General features: G+C 35.8%; 1 protein-coding gene across 1 annotated transcript in view; it reads left to right on the forward strand.

Annotated features, from left to right (window-relative positions):
• The window catches only part of C17H8orf34 (chromosome 17 C8orf34 homolog), a 106994-nt gene that overhangs the window by 52195 nt on the left and 30510 nt on the right, over positions 1-24289 (forward strand). The window contains 2 exon segments of the mRNA XM_061171581.1: positions 3316-3447; positions 16571-16699. Coding sequence (XP_061027564.1) covers positions 3316-3447; positions 16571-16699 — 261 coding nt within the window.

Genomic DNA, 24289 nt, shown 5'->3' on the forward strand with positions numbered 1-24289 from the left:
GGTACTGCGAAGGAGCTGAGGGTATTTGTGGGTAAACTGTGCAAGTGATCAAAGCACGTGGTCTGGTATGAGAGGGTAGGGAGCAAGGAAACAGTTTAGACATAAAAAGCAAGGCAGAGAGCTAAAAACCTTTGAGAGGCCTGTATAAGGGGAGGTGTGGTGAAAACATGAAAGATTGAGAAGGACAGGGAAACTGTGATATTTGGGATGAAGACTTTTGAGGTGGAATGATTCCAGATGATGAGGACGTCTGTGGGTGACCTGAGTTTGGGGTTGTCTGATGTCCAGGGAAGTGAAGCTCTTTAGAGTTGAGGAGGGCAGTGAAGTATGAGGTTCAGTGCATGGTTTGTTTAAGGATTAAGAGGTCACCAGGGTTTCATTCTCGCTGTTAAAAGGTCAAGGGTGACGGTGCCAGTGTCTCGAGTAGGGCTGCGGCAGAAATCAGGAGCAGAAAGATGCAGTAATGAAGAGGGGTGAGCAGTGTAGACAGGCAGCACTTACCGCAAGAGAGGAGAAGCTTTCAGCTTAACGTGGATGGACCAGAGAAACGCAGTCTATGGCAGCTGACGCGTGGGGGAATGAACACCCTTCATTCCAGGAAACTGCAGAGGAGGGAGTGCCCTTGTGGAAAGAATGAGTGGCTCTTCTGACTTGAAGGAGGGGATTTGAAGATAGAGGGCTGTTTGTTTACCGTGGAACGTATGCCCCAGGAGGTGAAGAGGAAAGATTTTAGAGGGAAGGGTATGGCAGGAGGGAGAAGAAAAGCATAGACTAATTCTTGGATGTGAATATTAACTGATGAAGGTATAATTCAGGTGACAGTAAATAATGCCAGTTTAAACTGTAACTGTAATTTTGAATTATTTCTTTTGGTGCTTTTTCTAATTAGTTAGAAAATGTCTCAATCGTCAAAATATATAGGTCAGTACTTTTTGAAAGTATCTGAAGGTGCCCTCTTTTTGCTTTTAAATGTATCCAGCATCTTGGGACATAACATTTTCTCAGAAGTCTGTCATTTAATGTCTAGGAGAAAATTGAAAGCAACCTTGTTTTTACTCATTTTTCGATATTCTGTTATTAAATACTTACGGGATTTGTTTTTTCTTTATTTCTGATATTCCAAAGTTTTACTGGGACTACATCTAGATGTTTGTCTTTTTTCTTTAATTTTTCATTTTATTCAGTGAATCCTTTCAATTAGCAAACCCAGGTCTTCAGCCTAGAACAGTTTTCTTCTTGTGTACTTAATGTTTCTGTTGTGTTTGTTTTGATTTCTTCTTCAAGAAAATCAACTATGTATAAATTGAGTTTTCTTTATTGATAACTTCTAGGGAGGTTTGTCAAGCATGTTCTCTGTGTCACTGATTTAGTTCTCTGTAGTATTGGTTTTCTCTTTCTCGCTTTGTACACAAATTTAAATGTTGGTACATATTGCATTTTAGCTTCCTGTCAGTGTTTCCTTATCTTCTTTAATTTCTCTTAGCAGTTATATTTTTATAGTTTTATCTCTTTTCTCATTTCTTTCTGCTTCACAGAGTCTATTTTCTTTTATTTTTATTAAGAAGATAAAATAGCCACATTCTAAAATTTAAAGGTTTTTTCATAGTAAATCTTTCCCCAAACTGTGAATTTCCTCTATATTTTGAATGATGTATTTTTGTTTTTTATACTGAATCTTCCTTCTTAAAATGATATTTATTTTCTGTTTATTTGAATTTAAATGAGGAATGTTCTGTCTAGTTTCAGGTTTGTCAATAAATAGTGTAGGTAGACTCTTCTTTTTTGTTCCCTCACCATATAGCTTGGAACCGTTTAGTTAGTTTTCAAAAATTTGGGGGAGACAGGTGAAATCATGGTTGCTACTAAAATTTCCAGTATCAGTCAAATCCTGTAGGTCTCTGCTAGACTGACAAGTGACTTTCTGTCTCTCATCTCTTTTTAACCGCCTAAATAAGAACAATATCATTACTGGAATATTTACATTAATGTGGATTTTTTTTTCTTTCCAATAGTGGAGAATTGAAAAAGCCACAAAATCCAATATATCATTGTTTCTGGCTCCTTTTAGTTTTTCTTTGTATCATGAGGTGCTATGCTTTGTGTCCATGATTTTTTATTCTTTTAGCTATGTTGCACTAGAAGAAAGTACGGTTCTAGTTTGTATGTAAAACGACAAATTCTGATAGATTGTGAAACAATATGAGGAGATGAATCTGAGGTAGGGGCAAGCATTGTGGATGTCTAGAGATTTTTCAGTCTCTTTCTGATATGCCGATCTTTTGTCTTAGTTCTATCTATGGAAATACTTCCTGGGTTCTGGCAGAATATAGACCAATATTTCTGTTCCTAGTGTTTTAGAATATTTGTGCCTCTTTTGGTATTTAATGGGATGTTGGAAGTAGAAAAATTGGATAACAGCTCATTAAGTACAAACTTAACATGAAAATTTGAGGAATCCCTATAATATTTCATGATGTCTACTTGGTATTTATAAGTGGGTAGTCAGAGAAAGATTTTTGAGTCATCCATAGAGCTGGGATGATTTGAAGCTGTTTAAATTTAAACAAGAAGGCAGAAGGAAACTAAGGAATGTCATACAGATGAAAAGATAAGAAAGCATGAATAAGACAGAGAAGGAACAGTTAGATAGGTGATATGGGGATGAGGAGAATGTAATGCCCTGAGAATAAGAGAAGAAAAAATTCCACAGTATAAGTCTGTCTAAAAATATGGAATGCAAAGAAGTTAAGAGAGAGGAACTCCTGGAAAGATCATTTCATTTGGAAGTTGGTATGACACTGACCACCTTTGAAGGGGAACTACAGCTTTCAGTAAAGGTGGTTGAACTACTCTTTCTTGAACAGAACAGTGGAAAAAATGAGGGATACTATGGAGGAAATGTAGGTGAGCACCAGTGGTTTTATGTGCCATAGTGAATACAGATAAGGTAGCATCAAATGAGTAAAATTTACTTAAACATTTAGCTGTTTTTATTTACAACAGAATACAAGGCTTTATTCCATGACACCCATTTATAGAGTGTTATTTTAAGTAATCTGTGCCTTAAAAAGACTTTCGAATAATTTCACAGTTTAACATGATCTTAATCATATTAATATATAAGCTAATTCATATCAAATTCAAAACTCAAATTTACAGGAGAAATAAAGCAAGTAATACTGTGGGACATTTGCATTATTTTGGTATGAGATGACATAGCTTTTGCCAGGTATATCTAATTACTTCATGGATTTAGTTTTTGACCAATCATGAAATCACTTACTATTTTTATATGTATTTTTTTTGTTTTAACAGAACATAAAGGAACAAGAAGGGAATTCAGAAACTATGATAAACCCTGGCAGTTAAATGCAAAGAAGCCTAAAAAGTCAAAAAGCGACCTTGCTGTGTCTAATATTTCTCCACCATCACCAGAATCAAAATCATGTAAGGAAGTTTGTCATTCATATATTACTTAATGTATGTAAGTGTGTGTTAGTAAAATGAAGAAAAGGTAAGAATTGAAGCTAAACTTTTTATCTGATATTCTGGCTATTCTAATGAATTTCACATTTGTTTCAGCATTAACATTGAGCTTTATTTATATATAGCTACTCACTCATATTCTCAAGCATGTGTAATCGATTTAGATCCTTTTGAGTATAATATTCTTTTAAGAATGTAAACTGCGTGGAGCAGGTCCCTTGCCTCTCATGAACAGTTGCAGTGTTTTATCACATTCAGAGCAATACCAACCCTACATTTAATAAAGGACATAAAAGCAAATTAAATATTTTAGAGGGAAAGCAAAGAAGATTTCTGTTCAAAACATTTAACAAAATTAAAAAAAAAATCCTTCACCCAGGATCTCTCTGAAGCCCTGCCCATTTATTACTGAAGCTTGTATATTTATTCTCTCCCACGATGAGAAGTACCCCTTCTCTCTCAATGCCTCTCCTCCTTTCCGACTGCCTTTCTAGCCACTAAGTTTTTCCAGTGCTCTGTTACCACCACGTACGCATAAACCTGTCATGTAGCTTAGGATCTTGTAGCAAGTCAGTTATTCTTGGAAGACAAGAGAGCTTGAAAGCTGTCCTTACACATCAGTTTCTTGTGGTTGTTACAGAGTGAGATGTTTGATTTTAATTTAAACAGGAAAAGGAATAGGTAGAAAATATTTATTTTTGTTTGAAAAATTTGAAAAATCGGTATGTGCTAACTGGAATCTGAATTTGGGTCATTTGTGAAAATGACTGAAATTAACTCCTTGAGTTTCTTTATTTATATAGTGGTACTCATAAAAAGTATTGTATCAACCACAAAGTTCTTGTGAGAATTATGTGAGGTACTACAAACTACAAATGTTCTTTTAAAATTATGATTGTAGCTAAATTATCCTGCTTCACCAGTTTGGTTTATAAAATTTGGTCCCAACATTTAAAAAAATATACAAGTTTAAAATTTAAATGTGTTGTTCACAACCATATTCCCAGTAATGTCCAGTACAGTTCCTGGCTCAATTAATAAGTGTTGAATGAAAAAAATGTAAAGGAATAAATGAAAAATGAAATCAATCAGTTCTCAGTCTCACATTTCCCTTTCTACCTTGGAAATGTCTTTCTGTCTGTCTCTCTCCCCCTCTCCCAATGATAAATCCATAACCCTAGGGGCTTATTTTAAAGGGCTGAGTCCTGGATCGCATCACCTTGAGGGTAGAATGCTGTAAAGCCTTTCATTTTGCAGAGCCTTTGCTATTTATGGGATGCTGTGTAGCCACAAAATGTTACTGGTGGACTGGCATCTGATATCTTTTTCTGTTCAGGTGACCTACTCTCAACCTCTGGTTCCATTGGACTGTTAACTCTTTAAAGGAAATTAATAACAGAGTATCATGAATGTTTAATGATGTATGTAGAGATAGTATATTTATACATGACAGTAAGATTATAGGATTCAGAGTTATTGATTGGAAATATATTGTTGAAACATAAATTATTCCTGAAGTAATAGAATATCTTTTGAACATAGACCATGGTAAGTTAAAGCTGTATATTGTAATATGTAAAGCACCACTAAAAAGAAGCACAAAAAAGCATAAATAAAAAGTTAATAAATTTATTAAAATAGGATGCCCCAAATTTTTTGATTTATTCTCCCAAAACAAAGGCAAGAAAAGAGGAACAGAGAAATAAATAACCATCTCCTATTGAAATAAGTACAATCCCTATCCAAAATCTAGCAGGTATTTGACCCATGGAAATTGACAGTATTATTTTAAATTGATTTGGAAAGGGAAAGAACCATGATTATCTAAAGCAATCTTGAAAAACATGAACTAGTTTGGAGAATTTACCCTACCTGACTTCAAGTCTTATAAAACTACAGTTATCAAGACAGTGTGATTTTGGTGAAAGGATGGACAAATAGATCAATTGAATTTAATAAAGAGTCTAAAAATAGACCTACATATGCGGTCAAATGATTTTCCACAAGGACATCTAAGCAATACAGTAGGAAAAGAAAAATCCCTTCAACATTGGACATTCATATGGAAAATTCAAGTTGATCCCTACCTTAATTCATACTGAAAATCAATCTGAGATGGGTCATAGACTTAAAGATGGAAACAAAAACAATGAAACTTCTAAAATGAAACATACAAATATAACTTTGTGACCTTGGAGAGGCAAAAAGTTTTAGAGATGTTCTAGTTACCATGGCTTCATAACAAATCACTCTAAAATGCTTTTTTTTAGGTTAAATTAGCATAACAAAAATTAACCATTTTAAAATGTACAATTCAGTGGCATTCAGTACATTCAGAATACTGTGCTACCCTAACCTCTTTCTAGTTCCAAAACATTTTATCATCAGAAAAGGAAACTCTGTAACAAATAAACAGTCACTCAACATTTCTACCTCCCACCAGCCCCTGGGAACTTGCTTTCTGTTTCTGTGAATTTACCTATTTTGGTTATTTCATATTAATTGAATCATATAATGTGTGATCTTTCTGTGTTTGGCTTATTTTACCCAGCATAATATTCATATTTTCACAGTTCATTCCCATTGCAGCAGGTATCAGAACTTCATTCCTTTTTTGTGGCTGAATAACATTCCATTGTATAGATATACCACATTTTGTTTATCCATCCATCTATTGTAGGGTATTTTGGTTGTTTCTACATTTTGCTATCATGAATCGTGCTGCTGTAAACATTCATGCTCAAGTAACTGTTTGAACACTCATTATCTATTATTTTGAGTATATACCTTGAAGTAGAATTGCTGGGTCATGTTGTATGTTTAAACTTTTGGGAGAACTGCCAGTTGTTTTTTATGAAGGCTGTACTATTTTACATTCCCACCAGCAATGTAAGAGGTTTTCAGTTTCCTCACATTCTCACCAACATTTGTTTTTTTCTATTTATAACAAAAATATTATACCATCCAAATGGGTGTGAAGTGGTATCTCGTTGTTTTGATCTGCATTTCTGTGATAACTAATGATGTTGAGCATCCTTTCATGTTCTTCTTGGCCATATGTATATCTTCTTTGGAGAAATATCTATTCAGATCCTTGGTTCATTTTTTAAAGTAAGTTGTTACTCTTTTTTTCCTTGAGTTTCAAGAGTTCTTTATATATTCTGATCCTACACCCTTATCAGATATATGATTTACAGATATTTTCTCTCATTCTGTAGATTGTCTTTTCACTTTCTTGATAGTATTCTTTGATATGCAAGTTATTAATTTTGATGAAGCCCAATTTATCTATTTCTCTCTCTCTCTCTTTTTTTTTCTTGTGCTTTTGGTGTCAACCCTTGCCTAATCCAAGACCATAAAGATTTACCCCTATGTTTTCTTCTAAGAGTTTCATAGTTTTAGTTCTTAAATTTAGGTCTTTGATTCATTTTGAGTTAGTTTCTGTTTATGATGTAAGGTAGGGGTCTAAATTCATTCTTTTATATGTGGATATTGAGTTGTCCATTTGTTGGACAGCGTCATTTATTGAAAATACTATTTTTTACTCATTAAATGATGGTCTTGGCACCCTTGTTGAAAAGCAGTTGACAATGAATGTATTTATTTCTAGACTCTCAGTACTATTTCACTATTCTATATGCCTATCCTTATATAAGTACCACACTATTTTTATTACAGAAGCTTTATAATGAGTTTTAAAATTGGAAAGTGTGAGTACTTGACCTTTGTTTTTCTTTCTCAACATTATTTAGGCTATCCAGGATCCTTTGCAATTCCACGTGATTTTTAGGATCAGCTTTTCCACTTCTGCTAAAAAAGGTCATCGAGATTTTAATAGGAAATACATTCTGTTAATAGATCATTTGGGGATTATTGTGATCTCAACATTGTTAAGGATTCCAATTCATGAACATGGGATGCCTTTACATTTATTTGTCTTCTTTAATTTCTTTGAACAGTGTTTTGTACTTTTCAGTGTACTAGACTAGCACCTTCTTGGTTAAGTTTATACCTAAGTATTTTATTCTTTTGTATGCTATTGTAAATGGAATTGTTTCTTATTTTCTTTTTCCAATTGTTCATTGGTAGTGTTTAGAAATACAACTGATTTTCAAGTATTGATCTTATATCCTGCAACTTTGCTGAGCTTGTTATTAGCTGCAACCATGTTTTTGTGGATTCTTTAGGCTGTTCTACATATAAGTTCATGCCGTCTGCAAGTAGAGATAGTTTTCCTTTTCCTTTTCCAATTTGAATGCTGTTTATTTCTTTTTCTTGCCTACTTGGTCTGGATAGAAATTTTAATAGTATTGACTAGAAGTGATGAAAACAGGCATCCTTTCTTGTTCCTCATCTTAAGGGGAAAATTTTATTATTTTACTGATCTACATGATGTTAGCTGTGAGTTTTTCATAAATGTCTTCTATCATATTGAAGACATTCCCTTCTACTCCTAGTTTATTGGGAGCTTTTATTATGACAGAATGTTGAATTTTGTCAAAAGCCTTTTTCTTCATCAATCAAAATAATCATGCATTTTAAAATTGATTATATTAACATAATTATTACACCGATTATTTTCTTATGTTAAATAACTTTTGAATTCATGGATAAATCCCACTTGGTCATGATGTTTAATCCTTTTTTTATGAGTTCACTTATTAGTTTTAGTTTTTATTGCATGGGAACAGCTTATAAATACTTTTTTAAATTTGATTTTTATTTTATATAGGGTATAGTTGATTTATTGTTGATTTACAATTTTATAGTTGATTTTAGTTATTTATAGTGTTGTGTTAGTTTCAGGTGTACAGCAAAGTGATTCAGTTATATATATACATCTATCCATTCTTTTTCAGATTCTTTTCCCGTATAGGTTATTACAGAATATTGAGTAGAGTTCTCTGTGCTATACAGTAGGTCCTTGTTGATTATCTATTTTATGTATAATAGTGTGTATATGTTAATCCCAAACTCCTAATTATCCCTCCCCCCACCTTTCCCCTTTGGTAACCATAAGTTTGTTTTCCAAGTCTGTGAGTCTGTTTATGTTTTGTAAATAGTTCATTTGTATCATCTTTTTAGATTCCACATATAAGTGATATCGTATGATATTTGTCTTTCTCTGTCTGACTTACTCCATTTAGTATGATCATCTCTAGGTCCATCCATGTTGCTGCAAATGGCATTATTCCATTCTTTTTTATGGCTGAGTAATATTCCATTGTATATACGTACCACATCTTCTTTATCCTTTTCTCTGTCGATGGACACTTAGGTTGCTTCCATGTCTTGGCTATTGTAAATAGTGCTGCTATGAACATTGGGGTACATGTATCTTTTCGAATTATGGTTTTCTGTGGATATATGCCCAGGAGTGGGAATGCTGGATCATATGGTAGCTCTATTTTTAGTTTTTTAAGGAACATCCATACTGTTCTCCATAGTGGTTGTACCAATTTACATTCCCACCAACAGCATAGGAGGGTTCCCTTTTCTCTACACCCTCGCCAGCATTTATTGTTTGTAGACTTTTTGTTGATGGCCATTCTGACCAGCATGAGGTGATACCTCATTGTAGTTTTGATTTGCATTTCTCTAATAATTAGCGATGTTGAGCATCTTTTCATGGGTTTTTTGGCCACCTGTATGTCTTCTTTGGTAAAATGTTTATTTAGATCTTCTGCCCATTTTTTGATTGGGTTGTTTATTTTTTTGATGTTGAACTGCATGAGCTGTTTGTATATTTTGGAGATTAATCCCTTGTCGGTAGCTCTGTTTGCAAATATATTCTCCCATTCTGTGGGTTGTCTTTTTGTTTTCTTTATGGTTTCCTTTGCTGTGCAAAAGCTTTTAAGTTGAATTAGGTCCCATTTGTTTATTTTTGTTTTTATTTTCATTACTCTAGGAGGTGGATCCAAAAAGATATTGCTGCGATTTATGTCAAAGAGTGTTCTTCCTATGTTTTCCTCTAAGAGTTTTATAGTATCCAGCCTCACATTTAGGTCTTTAATCCATGTTGAGTTTATTTGTGTTTTAGAGAATATTCTAATTTCATTCATTTACATGTAGCTTTCCAGTTTTCCCAGCACACTTATTAAAGAGACTCTGTTTCTCCATTGTATGTTCTTGCCTCCTTTGTTGTAGATTAATTGACCATAGGTGCGTGGGTTTATTTCTGCGCTTTCTATCCTGTTGCATTGATCTATATTTCTGTTTCTGTGCCAGTACCATACTGTGTTGATTACTGTAGCTTTGTAGTATAGTCTGAAGTCCTGGAGCCTGATTCCTCCAGCTCCATTTTCTTCCTCAGGATTGTTTTGGCTATTCAGGTCTTTCGTGTTTCCATAATCCTTTTAATATGCTGCTGAGTTTGATTTGCTACTATTTTGTTGAGGATTGTTTTCATCTGTATTCAGAAGAGATATTGGTATGTAGTTTTCTTGTCATATCTTTGTCTTTTGTGTCACGGCAATGCTGGCTTTATAGAGTGGGTTTAGATGTATTCCCTCCTTTTCTGTTTTTTTGGACGTGTTTGAGAAGAATTGGTGTCAGTTCTTCTTTAAATGTTTGGTAGAATTCACCAATGAAGCCACCTTGTCCTGTGCTTGACTTTGTTGTGAGGTTGTTGATCATTGATTCCGTGTCTTTACTTGTTATAAATCTTTTGTTTATTCTTGAGTAGCTTTTGGTAGTTTGTTTGTTTCTAGGAATTTTTCCATTTCATCTAGGTTGTCCAGTTTATTGGCATTAAATATTCATAATATTCTCTTATAACCCCTTTTAAAAACATTTCTGTAAAGTTTGTAGATTACAGACTTGATTACATTTCTGATTTTAGTAATTTGAGTCTTTTCCCTTTTTTCTTAGTTAATCTAGCTAAAGGTTTGTTAATTTTTAAAATCTTTCTTAAGAATCAACTTTCAGTTTTGTTGATTTTCTCTATTACCTTTGTATCTTCTATTTCACTTATCTCTGTTCTAATATTTATGATTTACTTCCTTCTGCTAGGTTGAGTTTAGTTTGCTCTTCTTTTTCTACTTCTTTAAGGTATAAAGATCAGTTATTGGTATAAGATGTTTCTTGCTTTTTAATATGGGCTTTACAATTATAAATTCCCATCTGAGCACCACTTTTGCTGTGTCCTATAAATTTTGGTATGTTGTGTTTTCATTTTCATTTGTCTCAAGATATTTTCTAATTTCCTTTGGGATTTCTTCTTTCACCCATTGGTTGTTTAAGAGTGTGTTGTTTAATTTTCTCATGTTTGTGAATTTTCTGGTTTTTCTTTTTCTTTTTCTTTCCAATTCATTCCATTGTGGCCAGAGAAGATACTGTTATGATTTAAATATTTTAAAACTTATTGAGACTTATTTTGTGGCCTGACATATAGTCTATACTAGAGATTGTGCCACGTGCACTTGGAAGAAGAATATGTATGGCTGTTATTCTGTGTATTTTTCTCTATATGTCTATTAGATCTAATTGGTTTATAGTGTTGTTCAAGTACTCTGTTTTCTTATTGATTTGTTTAGTTGTTCTATCCATTATTGACAGTGAAGTATTAGAGTCTCCAACTATTATTGTAGAACTCTATACCCTCAGTTACGTCAATGTTTGATTCATGTATTTGGGGTCTCTGTTGTTAGGTGTGTATATGTTAAATAATTGTTAAATCTTTTTGACTGATTGACCCTTTTATCAATGTATGATATTCTTTGTTTTGTAACAAGTTTTGTCTTAAAGTCTGTTTTGTCTGATACTAGGATAGCCACCCCTGCTCTCTTTGGTTTCTGTTTTCATGGAATATCTTTCAATCATTATTACTTCAAATATTCTTTCTTCTCCTTTTTGGGACTACCATTAGGTGTATGTTGGTACATTATACAAATTGATAAAGTAAGAAAAGTCATATGATATCTCAAATAATACTTGAATGGTATTTGATAAAATTTTACATCAATTTCTTATTTTAAAACAAAACTAAATAAAAGGACTTTTAGAATAAAAGGATATTTTCTTAACTGAAGTATTGTCTGGCAGAAACATTTATGTAATATATATAAAAAGTTTTCTAAATGATTGTTCTCAAAAGGAAAAAAGACAATAATATTAAGTCATTAACTTTTATATGGGGTAAATATCATTAACATTCATTAAAAACATCTCTATTGCTAAAGCTTACTTAAAAATAGATACTATATATTAATTAGGCCAGTGAAGAACAAAATAACCTGTTAGCCTATCCAATAGATTGTGAGCTCCTGTAGAATGTCATCCCCATGAGGGCAGGGAATTTTGTTACATTTATTCCCACTGGTTTACTCCCAGAACCTAGGACAGTGCTTTGTGCTATATACAAATGAGTGAATAAACGAGTAAATGAAAATTTAAGATTTAATTAGTGCTAAAATGTGTCCTAGTCTCATGAGATAACAGTTTAGAAGCTGTGCATTTTCAGATAACAAAAAAGCACCTTACACAGTGCAAGCTGGTATAGCTACAAAGATCTGCAAGATAATATTATGTTTTTAATTTTCAATTTTGATTTGTCATAGAGGAAAAATAATGACAAATAGGGTTTGATGAAGTTTTTTCCTTTGTGGTTCAAGCATTTCTACTGTTTACCTGGTGGAGTGGTGGTTCTGGTGGAGTGGTTGAGGATGATGAGTAGGGTCTTGGCAGAAAGAACCAGCAGAGCATTTGTCTGTCAATCCCTTGTGCATGATAGTGTGCACTGATTCTTTTATAGCCATTTCAAATTTGTGATCCAGATGAGAAAATTGAGGTAAGTACATTAGTTTCAGTTAAAACCAAAACCTAAAACCAGTCCTCAGTAATTTTATTTATGCTTTTGTATTCGGGGAAGGATTTCTCATTTTTTTTTTAATGTTGCATTTAGCACAGCATATGCAAAGAGGAATAGCTGTATATTTGCTAAAATTTTAGGAAAGAAATGATAAGACCATGCATGTGTATAGGAAACACAAGTTACATAGATACGAGAGAATGAAGATGGCAAAACAATGTCTGAAAAATCATAGTATGGAAATGCAGAAGGCAGGAGACATGAAGTAATAAATTCACTGTTATCAATTTTAGGTATATCTATAGTACTGGGAAACCTCCTGGCATATTTAAATGAAAGTATGGGAGGAACTTTCAGGAAAGAATATTAGCATTTATTAAATTTTAGAAAACAGAGTTGAAAGATCTAAATAATTGAAATTATTTTGGTTTCAAAGAAATAGATAGATAGTATCTCAAAAGTCATTTGGAGGAAATGGTAAATTTATTATTTAACCCACAGATGGAAATTATTGGTGGAGGTATCAGTGAGTCAGAATTTGATTAATATAATAAAGAATTGTTCAAAATAGGCCCTGTTCAATATACAATCGGCTGTTTTGTGAAGTAGTGACCTCTTTATGAATGAATGGAGCATGCTCATCTACACGGTGCTGTGGATGGGCTCCTGCTTTGGGGGTGAGTTTTGTCTCAGTGATGTTATAGGTTGTCCCTAATCTCAGATTCTTTCACCTCATATGGGTCATATTATGTTGTTTATATTGTTCTGCTCTTTTCCATGTCTCCTGAGGATATTTTTTAGAAAATGTATTTAAACTGTAGCCCTGAGTTTTAATACTAAGTATGACCTAAGCAAGGTTTTTTGTTTTGTTTAATATTTATTTATTTATTTATATTTATTTTGGCTGTGCTGGGTCTTAGTTGTGGCATGCGGGATCTTCACTGCGGCGTGCAAACTTCTTAGTTGCGGCATGCATGTGGGATCTAGTTCCTCGACCAGGGATCGAGCCCGGGCCCCCTGCGCTGGGAGTGTAGAGTCTTACCCACTGGACCACCAGGGAAGTCCCTCACGGTTTTTAATCCATCAGAAACCTTTAGAGATTCTCATCTGGAGACTGTATACTGGACTGATGACTTCCCAAATCACCTTGCATTATTTACCGAAACATCTTTTGAAATTATCCAGTGTAGTTGATTAGACCATGATTATACTGTGGCCTTCCTTATCCTAGATTTGGATCCTATGATAAATTGGGTATCACATGTGTAGCAAATTGTCACAAGCTACAAAAATATAAAAATAAATTTGTCTTAGTTTCTCTCAAAAGTTGCTGAGGAAAAGAGCTTGGGTGTCATTTCATTTCTCTGTAGTGCTGCATATGACCTCCCCTAAACTCAGTAGCTTAAAACAACAATTTATAATTTCTCATGGTTCAGTGAATGGGCTGGGCAGTTCTGCTGGTCTCACCTGGGCTTGCCCACGTGCATACATTCAGGTGGAGTTCTGCAAAGGCTGCTAGGGTGGGCAGCGGGGCATGTCACATGATTATCTGGGGCGGTTGATTGGGACTGATTTTTTTTAAAAACCTATGTTCTTATTTTTTTTAACTGATGAGATCTTAATAGGATATGGTAATTTCCAGGAAAATTAGATAATGTAATGATGCAGATTAGAGAAATTATTCAAAAAAGGTTAACAAAAGTGCCAGTAAATGTTTTGAAGGATCTGGTTCAAATACAGTTTTCTCTGTCTCCTCTTCTGCATTTCTCTTCCCTGTGCCTGGGCTTGTCCCCCCGGGAACTCCTGGGGAATGACCTGTGGCGTAATAGCAATATGCCTGGAAGTGTTTTATAAAACCATTGATCACAATCACTGCTTCCGCTGTCCACACTTGAACACTGGTGTGTTGATGTTAGCTGACATCTCCTTCCCAGAGTCCCTTAAACAAAGAAACACGGAGGAAGCAGCTGCATGTTTTTAGTTTAGATTTATTTAAATTATAGAAGTAATATTTACTTATTTTGACAATGAAAAAAATAGAGACATGTAGAAAGATAGTCTCTCTCCCTTTAGCCATCTCAAAGTCTACTCCCTCGGAAATAGTTTGTATCTTTTCACATCCTTTGAAATAGTTTGCATCCTTTTCTTTGTATAAACTAACATAAAATGTGTGAGTTGAATTGCTTTATAAAAGTGGCTTTAAACTGTACAGTACACATTCTTAAGCAACTTGTTTCTATTATTTTAAAATGTATTATGGACATATCTCCATGCAAATAAATTCAGATCTATGTTATACTTTTCCATAAGTGCATACCTGTACCATAGTGTGAATATGCCATAATTTTTTTATTCCCCTGTTGAAGTACAGTTACATTATTTCCAGAGTTTTGCCACCACAAACTTTTTGGTGAAATAAACAAATATCGTGCACTTTCTGATAAACTAAACAACCTTGTACATATATACATAAGTATGAGTGTTTTCATTTATTTATGATAATTTACCAGACAATAAGATTGCTGAGTCAGAGGATCAGTATATGTTTTATTATAACAAATATTTCTGAATTACTTTTAAAAAGGTAGCAGAAAAAAATTTTCAGTAGGTTGAGACTGTCTTTCTTATAGCCTTACCATATAAACTTTTAAAAATTATTTTATTTTTATCAAAACAAAAATATATATGGTTTAAAAAGCAAATTAGTACCACAAGGCAATGGTGTCCTTCTTTTTCTCCTGTCCTGCTTTTAATGTGGAACCACTTTTAACTCTTAGATGTTTCTTTTGGTACACAGATCTACATATCTAAATATATAAGATACTTATATAGTTCTCTTTCAGTTTTTAAATTTGAGGCATTATCTCTTGACCTCCTTCTAAGACATTGTGCTTTATACCCAGGGCCCATCACATTCTTATAGTACAGGCAGGCAGATATTTCAAATGTTGGTTAATGTATACTTTGCATTGATTTTTTCATGATTATGTTAATTAGCCTTTTTCACAGTAGAGCCATAAAATAGCCAACTGTTAATTTGTTTCTAGAATTAATAATTGGCTTGTTTTTCTGTTTGCTTTGCTTTCTCTGTACCCATCACTAATGCTTCACCAAACCCTGCCTTAAAGTATATATTAAACACTCTCAATATGCTTAAATACATCGTGTTCTTCTGTCTTAGTTTATATTTTATACTTTATTTCATTTAAGAGGTTTTAGAGACTTCTCTCCTGTAGTCCTTTTTCCTCTTGCTCCAGTCTTTACTCCTTAGTTTCCAGACTTTTTCTCAGCTCTCTGCTGAGACCTTACAAGTATCTTGATTGATTCTTTCATTGGATATAAAATTCTAAGTTAGAAGTGATCTTCAGTTGGAATTTTGAAGGAATTTCTCCTGTGTCTTCTGGGGCCAAGCATTGCTATTGAGAAGTCGGATGACAATTTGGTTTGCTATTTTTGTCCCTGAAAGCTTTTAAAGATGTTCTCTTTATTACCACTGTTGTAAAATTTTGTGATAATATGCCTTACATTATGCTGTGGACATTTTATGGATCCTTCCAATCTGAAAGGCAATTATGTTTTTATATCCTTATTATTTTGGCATTGGTCCTCCTTGATTGATGCTTTCATGTTTAAATGGTATGAAACGTACACTTTTATGGGGCATCTCTCTCTTCAGGGACTAGGTTTCAGTATTCTCTACCTTGCTAAATCCAGTTACCACTCAGTTCATTTTGCATCTTCCAAAAAAAAAAATGTGTAGCTCTTTCTTGCCTAATGATGTCTTCCCTCTTTATTCAACCAATTCTTTGATAAAAGAAAAATACCATAATGTAATTTTAGTGGGAGTTTGAGGGAAAATGAAGGTAAATATAAGTATTCAGTCTTCTTTGTTTTATCAGAAGACAGCAATAATGTCTTAAAAACATTTAACTAATTGCTCATGAAGAAGGTAGCAATTATTTTTTAAGCTGCTAAAACATAATAGAAAATATACTTTGCTTGTGTTTTTCCCTGATTTATACAAATTATTAGTTTTAAATCAGCACCTGAATTTTCTTTGTTCTATAAACACTGTCACACTTCCTTACTTGTTCAGTTAAAACATTTCTTAAAACCCAGCTTCATAACTTCCCCTCTGTTTGCTCACAAGAAAACCATTTCCAAACATTTTTATTCTGTACACTGATCTTGATACAGTCTTTCACATAATGATGAATAGTAAGTTTTTATCATTATGTAGCATGCTTATGAAGTAATCATTTTTTTTAAACATAGTGCCAAGGTCAGTAGATCATCCTAAGTGGAATTGGAGGACTAAACCAGAAAGCCGTGATTTTGATGAATTGAACCACATCCTTCAAGAGAGCAAGAAACTGGGAAAAGCCCTTGAGAATCTCTCTCGAAGTAAGTTCATTTACTTCATTATAATTGGAATTCCTAACCAATATTAAAGTAGAAGCATTCATTACTATTACCAGTAACATATTTCCAACATCCGCATTATAATTCCATGAGAGGTTGAGGAGTTCTAAGAGCGTGAGATGGGAAACGAGGACTGATCTTGCATGTTACAGGGATTCATGGGAAGACTAGTTTATATAGAGTAAGAGGGGCTATAGACCCCCTCCCCACAATGGCTGTTTGATTCCAGTCTCTCTACAAGGTCTTTGTTCGTTACCCAGGTGAGCTGTACACCTAATGGTACCTTACTCATTCTTCTCTTTTGAACCCTGTTGTTCTGTGTCATCCCAGTTAATGCATGTACCTGTTTCTTCCATGACCTTCTGATGTCTGTAAACTTCTTAAGGATAGTGACTGGACCAGATTCTTCTTAGAATCCGCTCAGAACCTAGCAACATACCTTTTTGTAAAAGCAATGATCTGTAATCCTAGGGCCTGGGTCAGAAGTTTTGCTCTGCCACCTATGAGGTGAATAACATTACGTAAATCATTAAACCTGTACGAGCCTTGGTTCTCTCATCTCCAGATCAGGAAGACATGATTCTGTGTCCCTCTTCTGATAGGTGAGAAGGTTTGAAATGATATGTTTCAAGTAAAAACTTTTAAATGTTATTGTTGTGAGAGTAGACAAACAAATATTTTGATTTGATAAATGCATTCTATGTATGTAGAAATACATATGTACTTTATGGTTTTAGTAGTGAGTTCAAGGTATTTCTGTCTTTCTCTCGTTCTAAAGTAGCTCTCAATTTTAAAAATTAGGCACCTCTAGATGCATATTAATGCTATAGCCTCACTAAAATTTTCTTCTGGTATTATGGAATATTAAAGATTCTTAAATGGAAAATAGAACACTAGCAAATTCTAGTAGATTATATTTGAGGATCAGTATGTTTTTTAAAATAGCATAGTGTTACTAGTTTCATGATATTTTTTTAAAGCTAGAAATTTCCCTTGGTATATTTTGGGAGAAGTTTATATATATATGTATATATGTGCATGTGTGTGTGTTTATATATTGTATTATACTGTAATTATATATTTATATACTATATTTTATTGTAGTATAATTTTATATATAGAGAGAGATTTAGTTTTTTCATACTTCTTAATTTATAATTCACTAGAGCCTTTTTTATTAGACTTTTGTGCAGTGAACCTGTCTCAGAAGTTAACTTGACTTCTGATAGGGTCTTGTAGTTTTGCCATTAGTAGAAACTCTTTGGTTGGGATTCAAGAAAATCCTGCTTTTGTCTAGATTTACTATTGGAGCAAATAATGATAAAGTGAGTTTTCAGCTAATTATTACGTTCATGAAAAGAACCTTACCTATTAATATGTCAAAGGCTTTATGTGTGTATATGTATGTATGTCTTACCCCTTTGGTCAGAGTCTGTGGCTCTTTATAGACTCTCAGTTTATCTATAAATGTGAGTTTAAAAAAAGATTGAAGAAAATGCCCAATTATTACACATCTTCACTTATAGTATTAGTCAATTTTTGTCCTTTAAAACATGACAACTACCTTTTAAACACTTGTTATATCATTGTTAACTTGTAAGAAAGCATTTGACCACTAACTAAAACTTTTAAATAAAGGAGTTTGATGCACTTGCCCAGATCTGTAGCAGACGCGTCAAGGTTCACGCTGCGGTCTGTCCCAGGAAAACCTGGGAATAGCCTTAGATGGGGGCTCGCAACTGAGTCGTCTGAGCAGAAGCGAGTGGGAGCTATGACAGGGGCTCATTTAACGCAGGCAGGGAAGTCTGGAGAAATAAAATGGCTGGGGTAGCGGTTGATCAGGAGAGTAGAAGGGATGCAGGTTTGGGACATTACTCTTGGGACAGAGTCAGGGCCAGAGAAGTTGTTGGGTGAGTCCGTAGCTTGGCCAGAATACGGTGTAACATTCAGCGTCTATGTATATGATGTATATGATGGAGAGTTGTTTTTGGCTTCATTGATCGTTTTAAGGGGGCTCTGGTTTTTGTGGCAGCAGTGGTGGTGTTTATGTGGCATAAGGGAGCAGTTGGTCACGCAGGGAGGGGTCGCTCATTTCTCTGTATAAGTTTTTTGAGTCTCTTTTGGAACAAGATGCTACTTTCTTGGATGACTTGAGTTTCTGTGATTTTCGCTGAGATTTAATATTAACGTCTTGTCTTAGGCCCAGCATGTATCTAACTACTCAGTTATCAGTTCACCTGAGATGGTGATTGTAAATGAGTAGAAATTCAGCCTTATCATTTACTATGCTTATGTACTGATCTCGCTGCCCAGAATTGAGCTATTTAATCTCAAACTGTTCTTCCATCTTCCTGAAGGAGGATGTCGTTCATTCTTGTTTGATCTTGTTTGACTCTTATAATGGCTGTGGCTTGGTAACTCTTTCTCTAATCTAATGGTAACTTTATTAACCATTGTTTTATTTACTAGGAAGACTTAGGGAATGGACTCTTTTCTCCAGTTATAGTCAAAAGGAATATTCATTGTCTTGTTATTGTGGACCTTTTTCTCCTGTGTCACAGGAAAGGTTGAAAGTTTTTAGTGATCTCCTAATTTTCATACAGTCTCTGATAGAATTCTCTCTGGCAAGGTTGGTCTTTGCTTTATCTTAGTTTTACTTTCTAAAAGATGTTACATACTTTTAAAGTATTTGTTATTTAGTTGAGATTGACAGCAAAAAATCGTTTATATCCTTCAAAATGGTAGAATTATCTCATCTCTACAGCTGTCAGCTTATGCAGACTGTACCATGCTGTCTTTCTGGCTTTTTGCAAACCTCTCGATGTAATGCTTTATCTTAAAGTCAGTCATGAACTGTGACATTCCTCATGCTGTGATTCTGTCCTCAAGGTATACGTGTTAGAATAACTCCAGTGGCTTGGAATAATGCCAGTTATTAGTTTTGTGACCTTGGGAATCTTTCTTAACCTCTCTGTGTTTCTGTCACCTTTACTGTAAAATTGCAATAATCATGGTACTATTTCTAAAGGTTTTGTGACTATCACATGAGATGCTCTATCTAAAGTGCTTGATATGTTACCTGGTATGAAATAATTGCTAATTAAATGTTAGATATAATATTCAGTTTCTATTATTGTATAACAAATTACCACAAACTTAGCAGCTTTAAAGAGTACAGATTTATTATTTTACGATTTCTGTGCCTCAGGAGTGTGAGTGCGGGTTAGCTGGGTCCTCTGCTCAGGGTCTGGGCAGGCTGAAATTAAGGTACCAGTTGGGGCTGTGATCTCACCTGGGCTTGAGGTCTTCTAAGCTCATTCATGTTGTTGGTCAAATTCAGTGCTTGCTCTTGCAGCACTACGATCCCTGTTTTCTCACTGGCTCTTGGCCACGGGTTGTTCTTAGACCATTCTCAGGTCCTTGCCTTGTGGCCTCCTCCTCTCAAAACAACAATGCACTATTTCTTCTTTGAAGCCACTGGGGAGCATCTCTCTGAAGCTTTGCCTTCTTTTAAAGGGCTCATCTGATTAGGTCAGGGCCACCAGGATAATCTCCCTTCTGATTTACTTAGTCAGCTGTTTAGTAACCAAATCAAGAGAGTGATACCCTTTCATCTTCAGTGGTCCCACCATGCAGACTCAAAGGGAAAGGACTGCACAGGTATGTATCTTGGGAGCCGTCCTAGAATTCTGCCTGCCACAGATATTATTAGTGTTATTACTGTTTATCCCTAACAGCCTATAACATGCTTCAGCTGAGTGCTGCCCAACAGAAATGTAATATGAGCCACATGTGTAATTTTATATGTTCAAATAGGCACATTTCAAAAAAGGAAAAAGAAACCTGTAAAATTAATTTTAATAAAATATTAACCCAGTATATCTAAATTATTATCAGTTTAATTTGTATTCCATATAAAAATTATTATTGAGGTATTTTATGTGCTTTTCCTTTCATCCTGAGGCTTCAAAACTCTGGTGTGAATTTTATTCCACAGCACACCTCAGCATGGACGAGCCATGTTTCAAATGTTCATTAGCCATATGCGTGGCTCCCATGTTGAACACCAGAGCTCTACCCAATGTTAAAACAAACACACACAAAAGCCCTTCTCTTGAGGTTGAGTTTCTTCAGACAGAGGTACAACAGAATTCCTTCTTCCTCTTTCATCCAAATTTTCAAAAAGAATAGTTAACACGCATGGTCTCCACCTGCTCACCTTCCTCTCACCCCGCTGTGTAGTTACATAATTGCACCCGTCATTCCACTCAGACCTTTCTCACTGTGGTCACCAGTTGAATCCAGGTTGTCAAACGGAATGAACACTCTTCCTCATCTTACAAAATTGCTCTGGTAGTTTTAACACCGTTGATTACTTTGTCTGCCTTCAAACTCTCCGATCTTTGAGTTTCTGGGACTTGGCCCTCATTTGATCGTCTTTGGATGCTCTCCACATCATATCTTGTAGGTTTCATTCTGACACTTCTCTTTCTTTCCTGCCGCTATGAATGCTGTTCCCACAGTTCATTCTCTGCCTCTGCTCTTTCAAATGCTCTCTGTGTCCAGCCTTATCCTCCGTCATAGATTTAATTATCACCCCTACACAACTAACTCAGATAAGTGTATTTCCCATCCAGACTGTGTATGCTTTTATACAAGATGGTGGATATCCCACTGCCATGCTAAATTCAATATATCTAAGTAGATCATACCTCCTTCTTTACTGTGACCTTTCTTCTTCATGCTTTGTCTCAGCTGTTGGCATCATCAGTTACTGGTTCAGCCAGGCTGGAGCCCTTCTAGACTTGTCTTTCTCCCTAACGGTTAATAATTAATTTCCAAGTCTTGATATTTTCCCTCTATCTTGGGTATGATTTTCTTCTCTGCCACATTAGCACCCTCTAATTCATGCTCAGCACCACTGACCAGACCATTGGTTTATCCATTTAACATGTTCCATTTTGTTTCATTTCATTCCTGCCCCATGACAGAAAAAACAGGTGCAGTCCCTGCTTATATTGAGCTTGTGGCTGGAGGGATTACCATGACCTTAAGTTAGGGGAGTCTTATGGCCAAAATCTCTGTGGCTTAATACAGTATAAGTATTTAGTCACTCCATATAGTGTTCCAGGGTTGCAGACAGTTCTATCCTGTTATTCTACTATCTTTAGCACCTGATCCAAGGGTCCTGAAAGCAGAAGGAGACAATAGAGGATTATGGGGGTGGTTTCTAATGCCTAGAGGTGGAAGTGCTCACATTACATCACCCACATTCTACAACTGACTGCAAGGGAGGCTGGGGAATGTCGTCTAGCTTGTGAGCCCAGGAGAAATACGGAAATAGTTTGAAGCATGAATAACCATTCCTGTCCACACTCTTGTTTCTCTGTATCTCCAAACAGCCCTCACTGCAATCAGTGGGATGGATCTAGAGTGAAGACCTGACACCACTTGTTGCAGACATTCAAGGGCTCCTTAAAACCTCATAGAAGGTGCTGCATGCTCTGACCCTTCGTCATGTGTCCAGTAGCACCTCTCATGACTCATCATCAGGCCACTTGTGCACCAGTAACAGGGAAGTTTTTCACACTCACTGATGTTTCCCCATTTCATGTATTTGCGTACGCTGTGTCTGTACCCTGAAATCACACCCCCACTTGCCCCAAGCTAATTTCTGCTCCTCTCTTTAGCCTCAGCTCAAATGCCACTTGATTTAGTGCTGCTATCTTTCTGTGGAGTGGATCTGGTACCCCTCCTTTTGTGCTTCCATACTTTTCTCTGTACGCACTTAAATGCTGTGATCTGCTTTCACAGCTCTCTGAACTCTGAGCTGCGGGGAGTCCAGGGGCACCTGGACTCTCCAGCATGTAGCGCAGTGATCAGCGCATAATTCAGTCACAATTCGCTGGGCGAGTGCCACCTCTGCTTCCATTTCTTCCTGGTCCATCTTCTCTGTGACCCCTCCCTTACTCTTTCTTCACTGCAGATCTACCTCCTGCTTCTCTAAGTGTGGGCCTTTGATGTCATATTACATAGGTTTTGGTTTTTATATATTTGATTTGTTTGCTGAGATCTTTGGCTTTAACTGTGGCCTGTCTATTAAATTAAACAGCTAGGTAAGCAAGTAGGAGCCCAAGGCTTTTCTGAGCCTAAGGCTTTTGCTGCTTTTGGCAGTTTTCTGTGAAGGAGGGCAATGATAGGATGAGTATCTTTAGTCCATTTAGACATTGGTCTACAGATTGTCGTTCATGTGAAACACCGGCTGGAGCTTTTCCAAGGAAAAAAGCCCAGCTGTTGGGAGAACAGAGGACAGATGTTTATGCTCTGTGACTGATAATAGCCATCTGGACTCAGCCAAGAAAAAAATAACAGATGACTTTTTTAGTTCAGCAATCCTGAACATCCCGCAAAAGTCTTTTCTGACAAACAGCCTGAGGAGTTAGAGAATAATAGCCTGTGAGAGAAAATGGAAGCAGATGATGTGGTGATTGTTTGTTCATTGCATGCAGACCTCAAGTTTACCTTTTAGTAGGAGAGATAGTCGTGAAAAGCAGAATTTCAAAGCCTTGTAAGGACACTTGTGGGAGCCTTCAACAAGGAGGTTTAGGGCCAACGTGGTGAAGAATATATCTGAGTAGAGCCTATAAGGATAAAAAGGTAAAGCTAAGGTAAAAGGAGAGTGAAGATGTGTCATGAAGTGGGAGGTTCCTGACAGAAAAGCATGTGTGTAAAAAGAAGGAAGAAAATTCACAGAAAAATTTCAGAGAAAGAAGAAAATTTTGTATTGTTGATGCATTAAGGATGAAGTGAGTCATAAAGTCAACGAAGGTGGAAGTCTAGGTGGCAGGGGAGTCAGGGGGTGCAGATGATCCTGTGTTTTTGCACGATCACTCTGGTGCCACGTGGAAGATGGAATTGATATGGTTCATGTCTCAGGGCAAAAACCAGATGAAGAGAGCCTGAAATAGAACGGTAGCTGTGGGATAGAAAAGAGGGAATGGTGTACGACAGGCATTGGTGCTGGTCCGCGGCCTGTTGGCAGCCAGGCTGCACGGCAGGAGGTGAGCGGCGGGCAAGCGAGCGAAGCTCCATCTGCCGCTCCCCCCCGCATCGCTCGCATTACCGCCTGAACCATCCCCGCCCTCCCCCCGCATCCGTGGACAAATTCTTCCATGAAACCAGTCCCTGGTGCAAAAAGATTGGGGACCGCTGGTTAAAAAGTGTAGAAGATTATATGGTTAAGACTCACTGATATGAAAGAGGTGTGAGGATAAAGAGAGAATGATGTGCTTAGATTGTTTTATTTTTTGGTTTTGTTTATAATCAAGGTGACTGGGTGCTGCCTCTGCCTCAGCTAGGAATTCAAGAGGGTTTGAGGGTGGAGGAGGAATGTTGTTTCGAACACCTTTGGTACATCCAAATGGTGTGGATAGCCCTCCTCTGTTCCCCAGCAATCAAGTGTGTGTGTGTGTGTGTGTGTGTGTGTGTGTAAATTGCCTATTTGGAGAAGAAATTTGATTAGGGATATAGATACAGGAATCTTTAGTATGTAGGGAAAAAGAGCCCTCCCCC

Source organism: Eubalaena glacialis, chromosome 17 (assembly GCF_028564815.1).
Source record: "Eubalaena glacialis isolate mEubGla1 chromosome 17, mEubGla1.1.hap2.+ XY, whole genome shotgun sequence".
In the NCBI taxonomy this organism is placed as follows: domain Eukaryota; kingdom Metazoa; phylum Chordata; class Mammalia; order Artiodactyla; family Balaenidae; genus Eubalaena; species Eubalaena glacialis.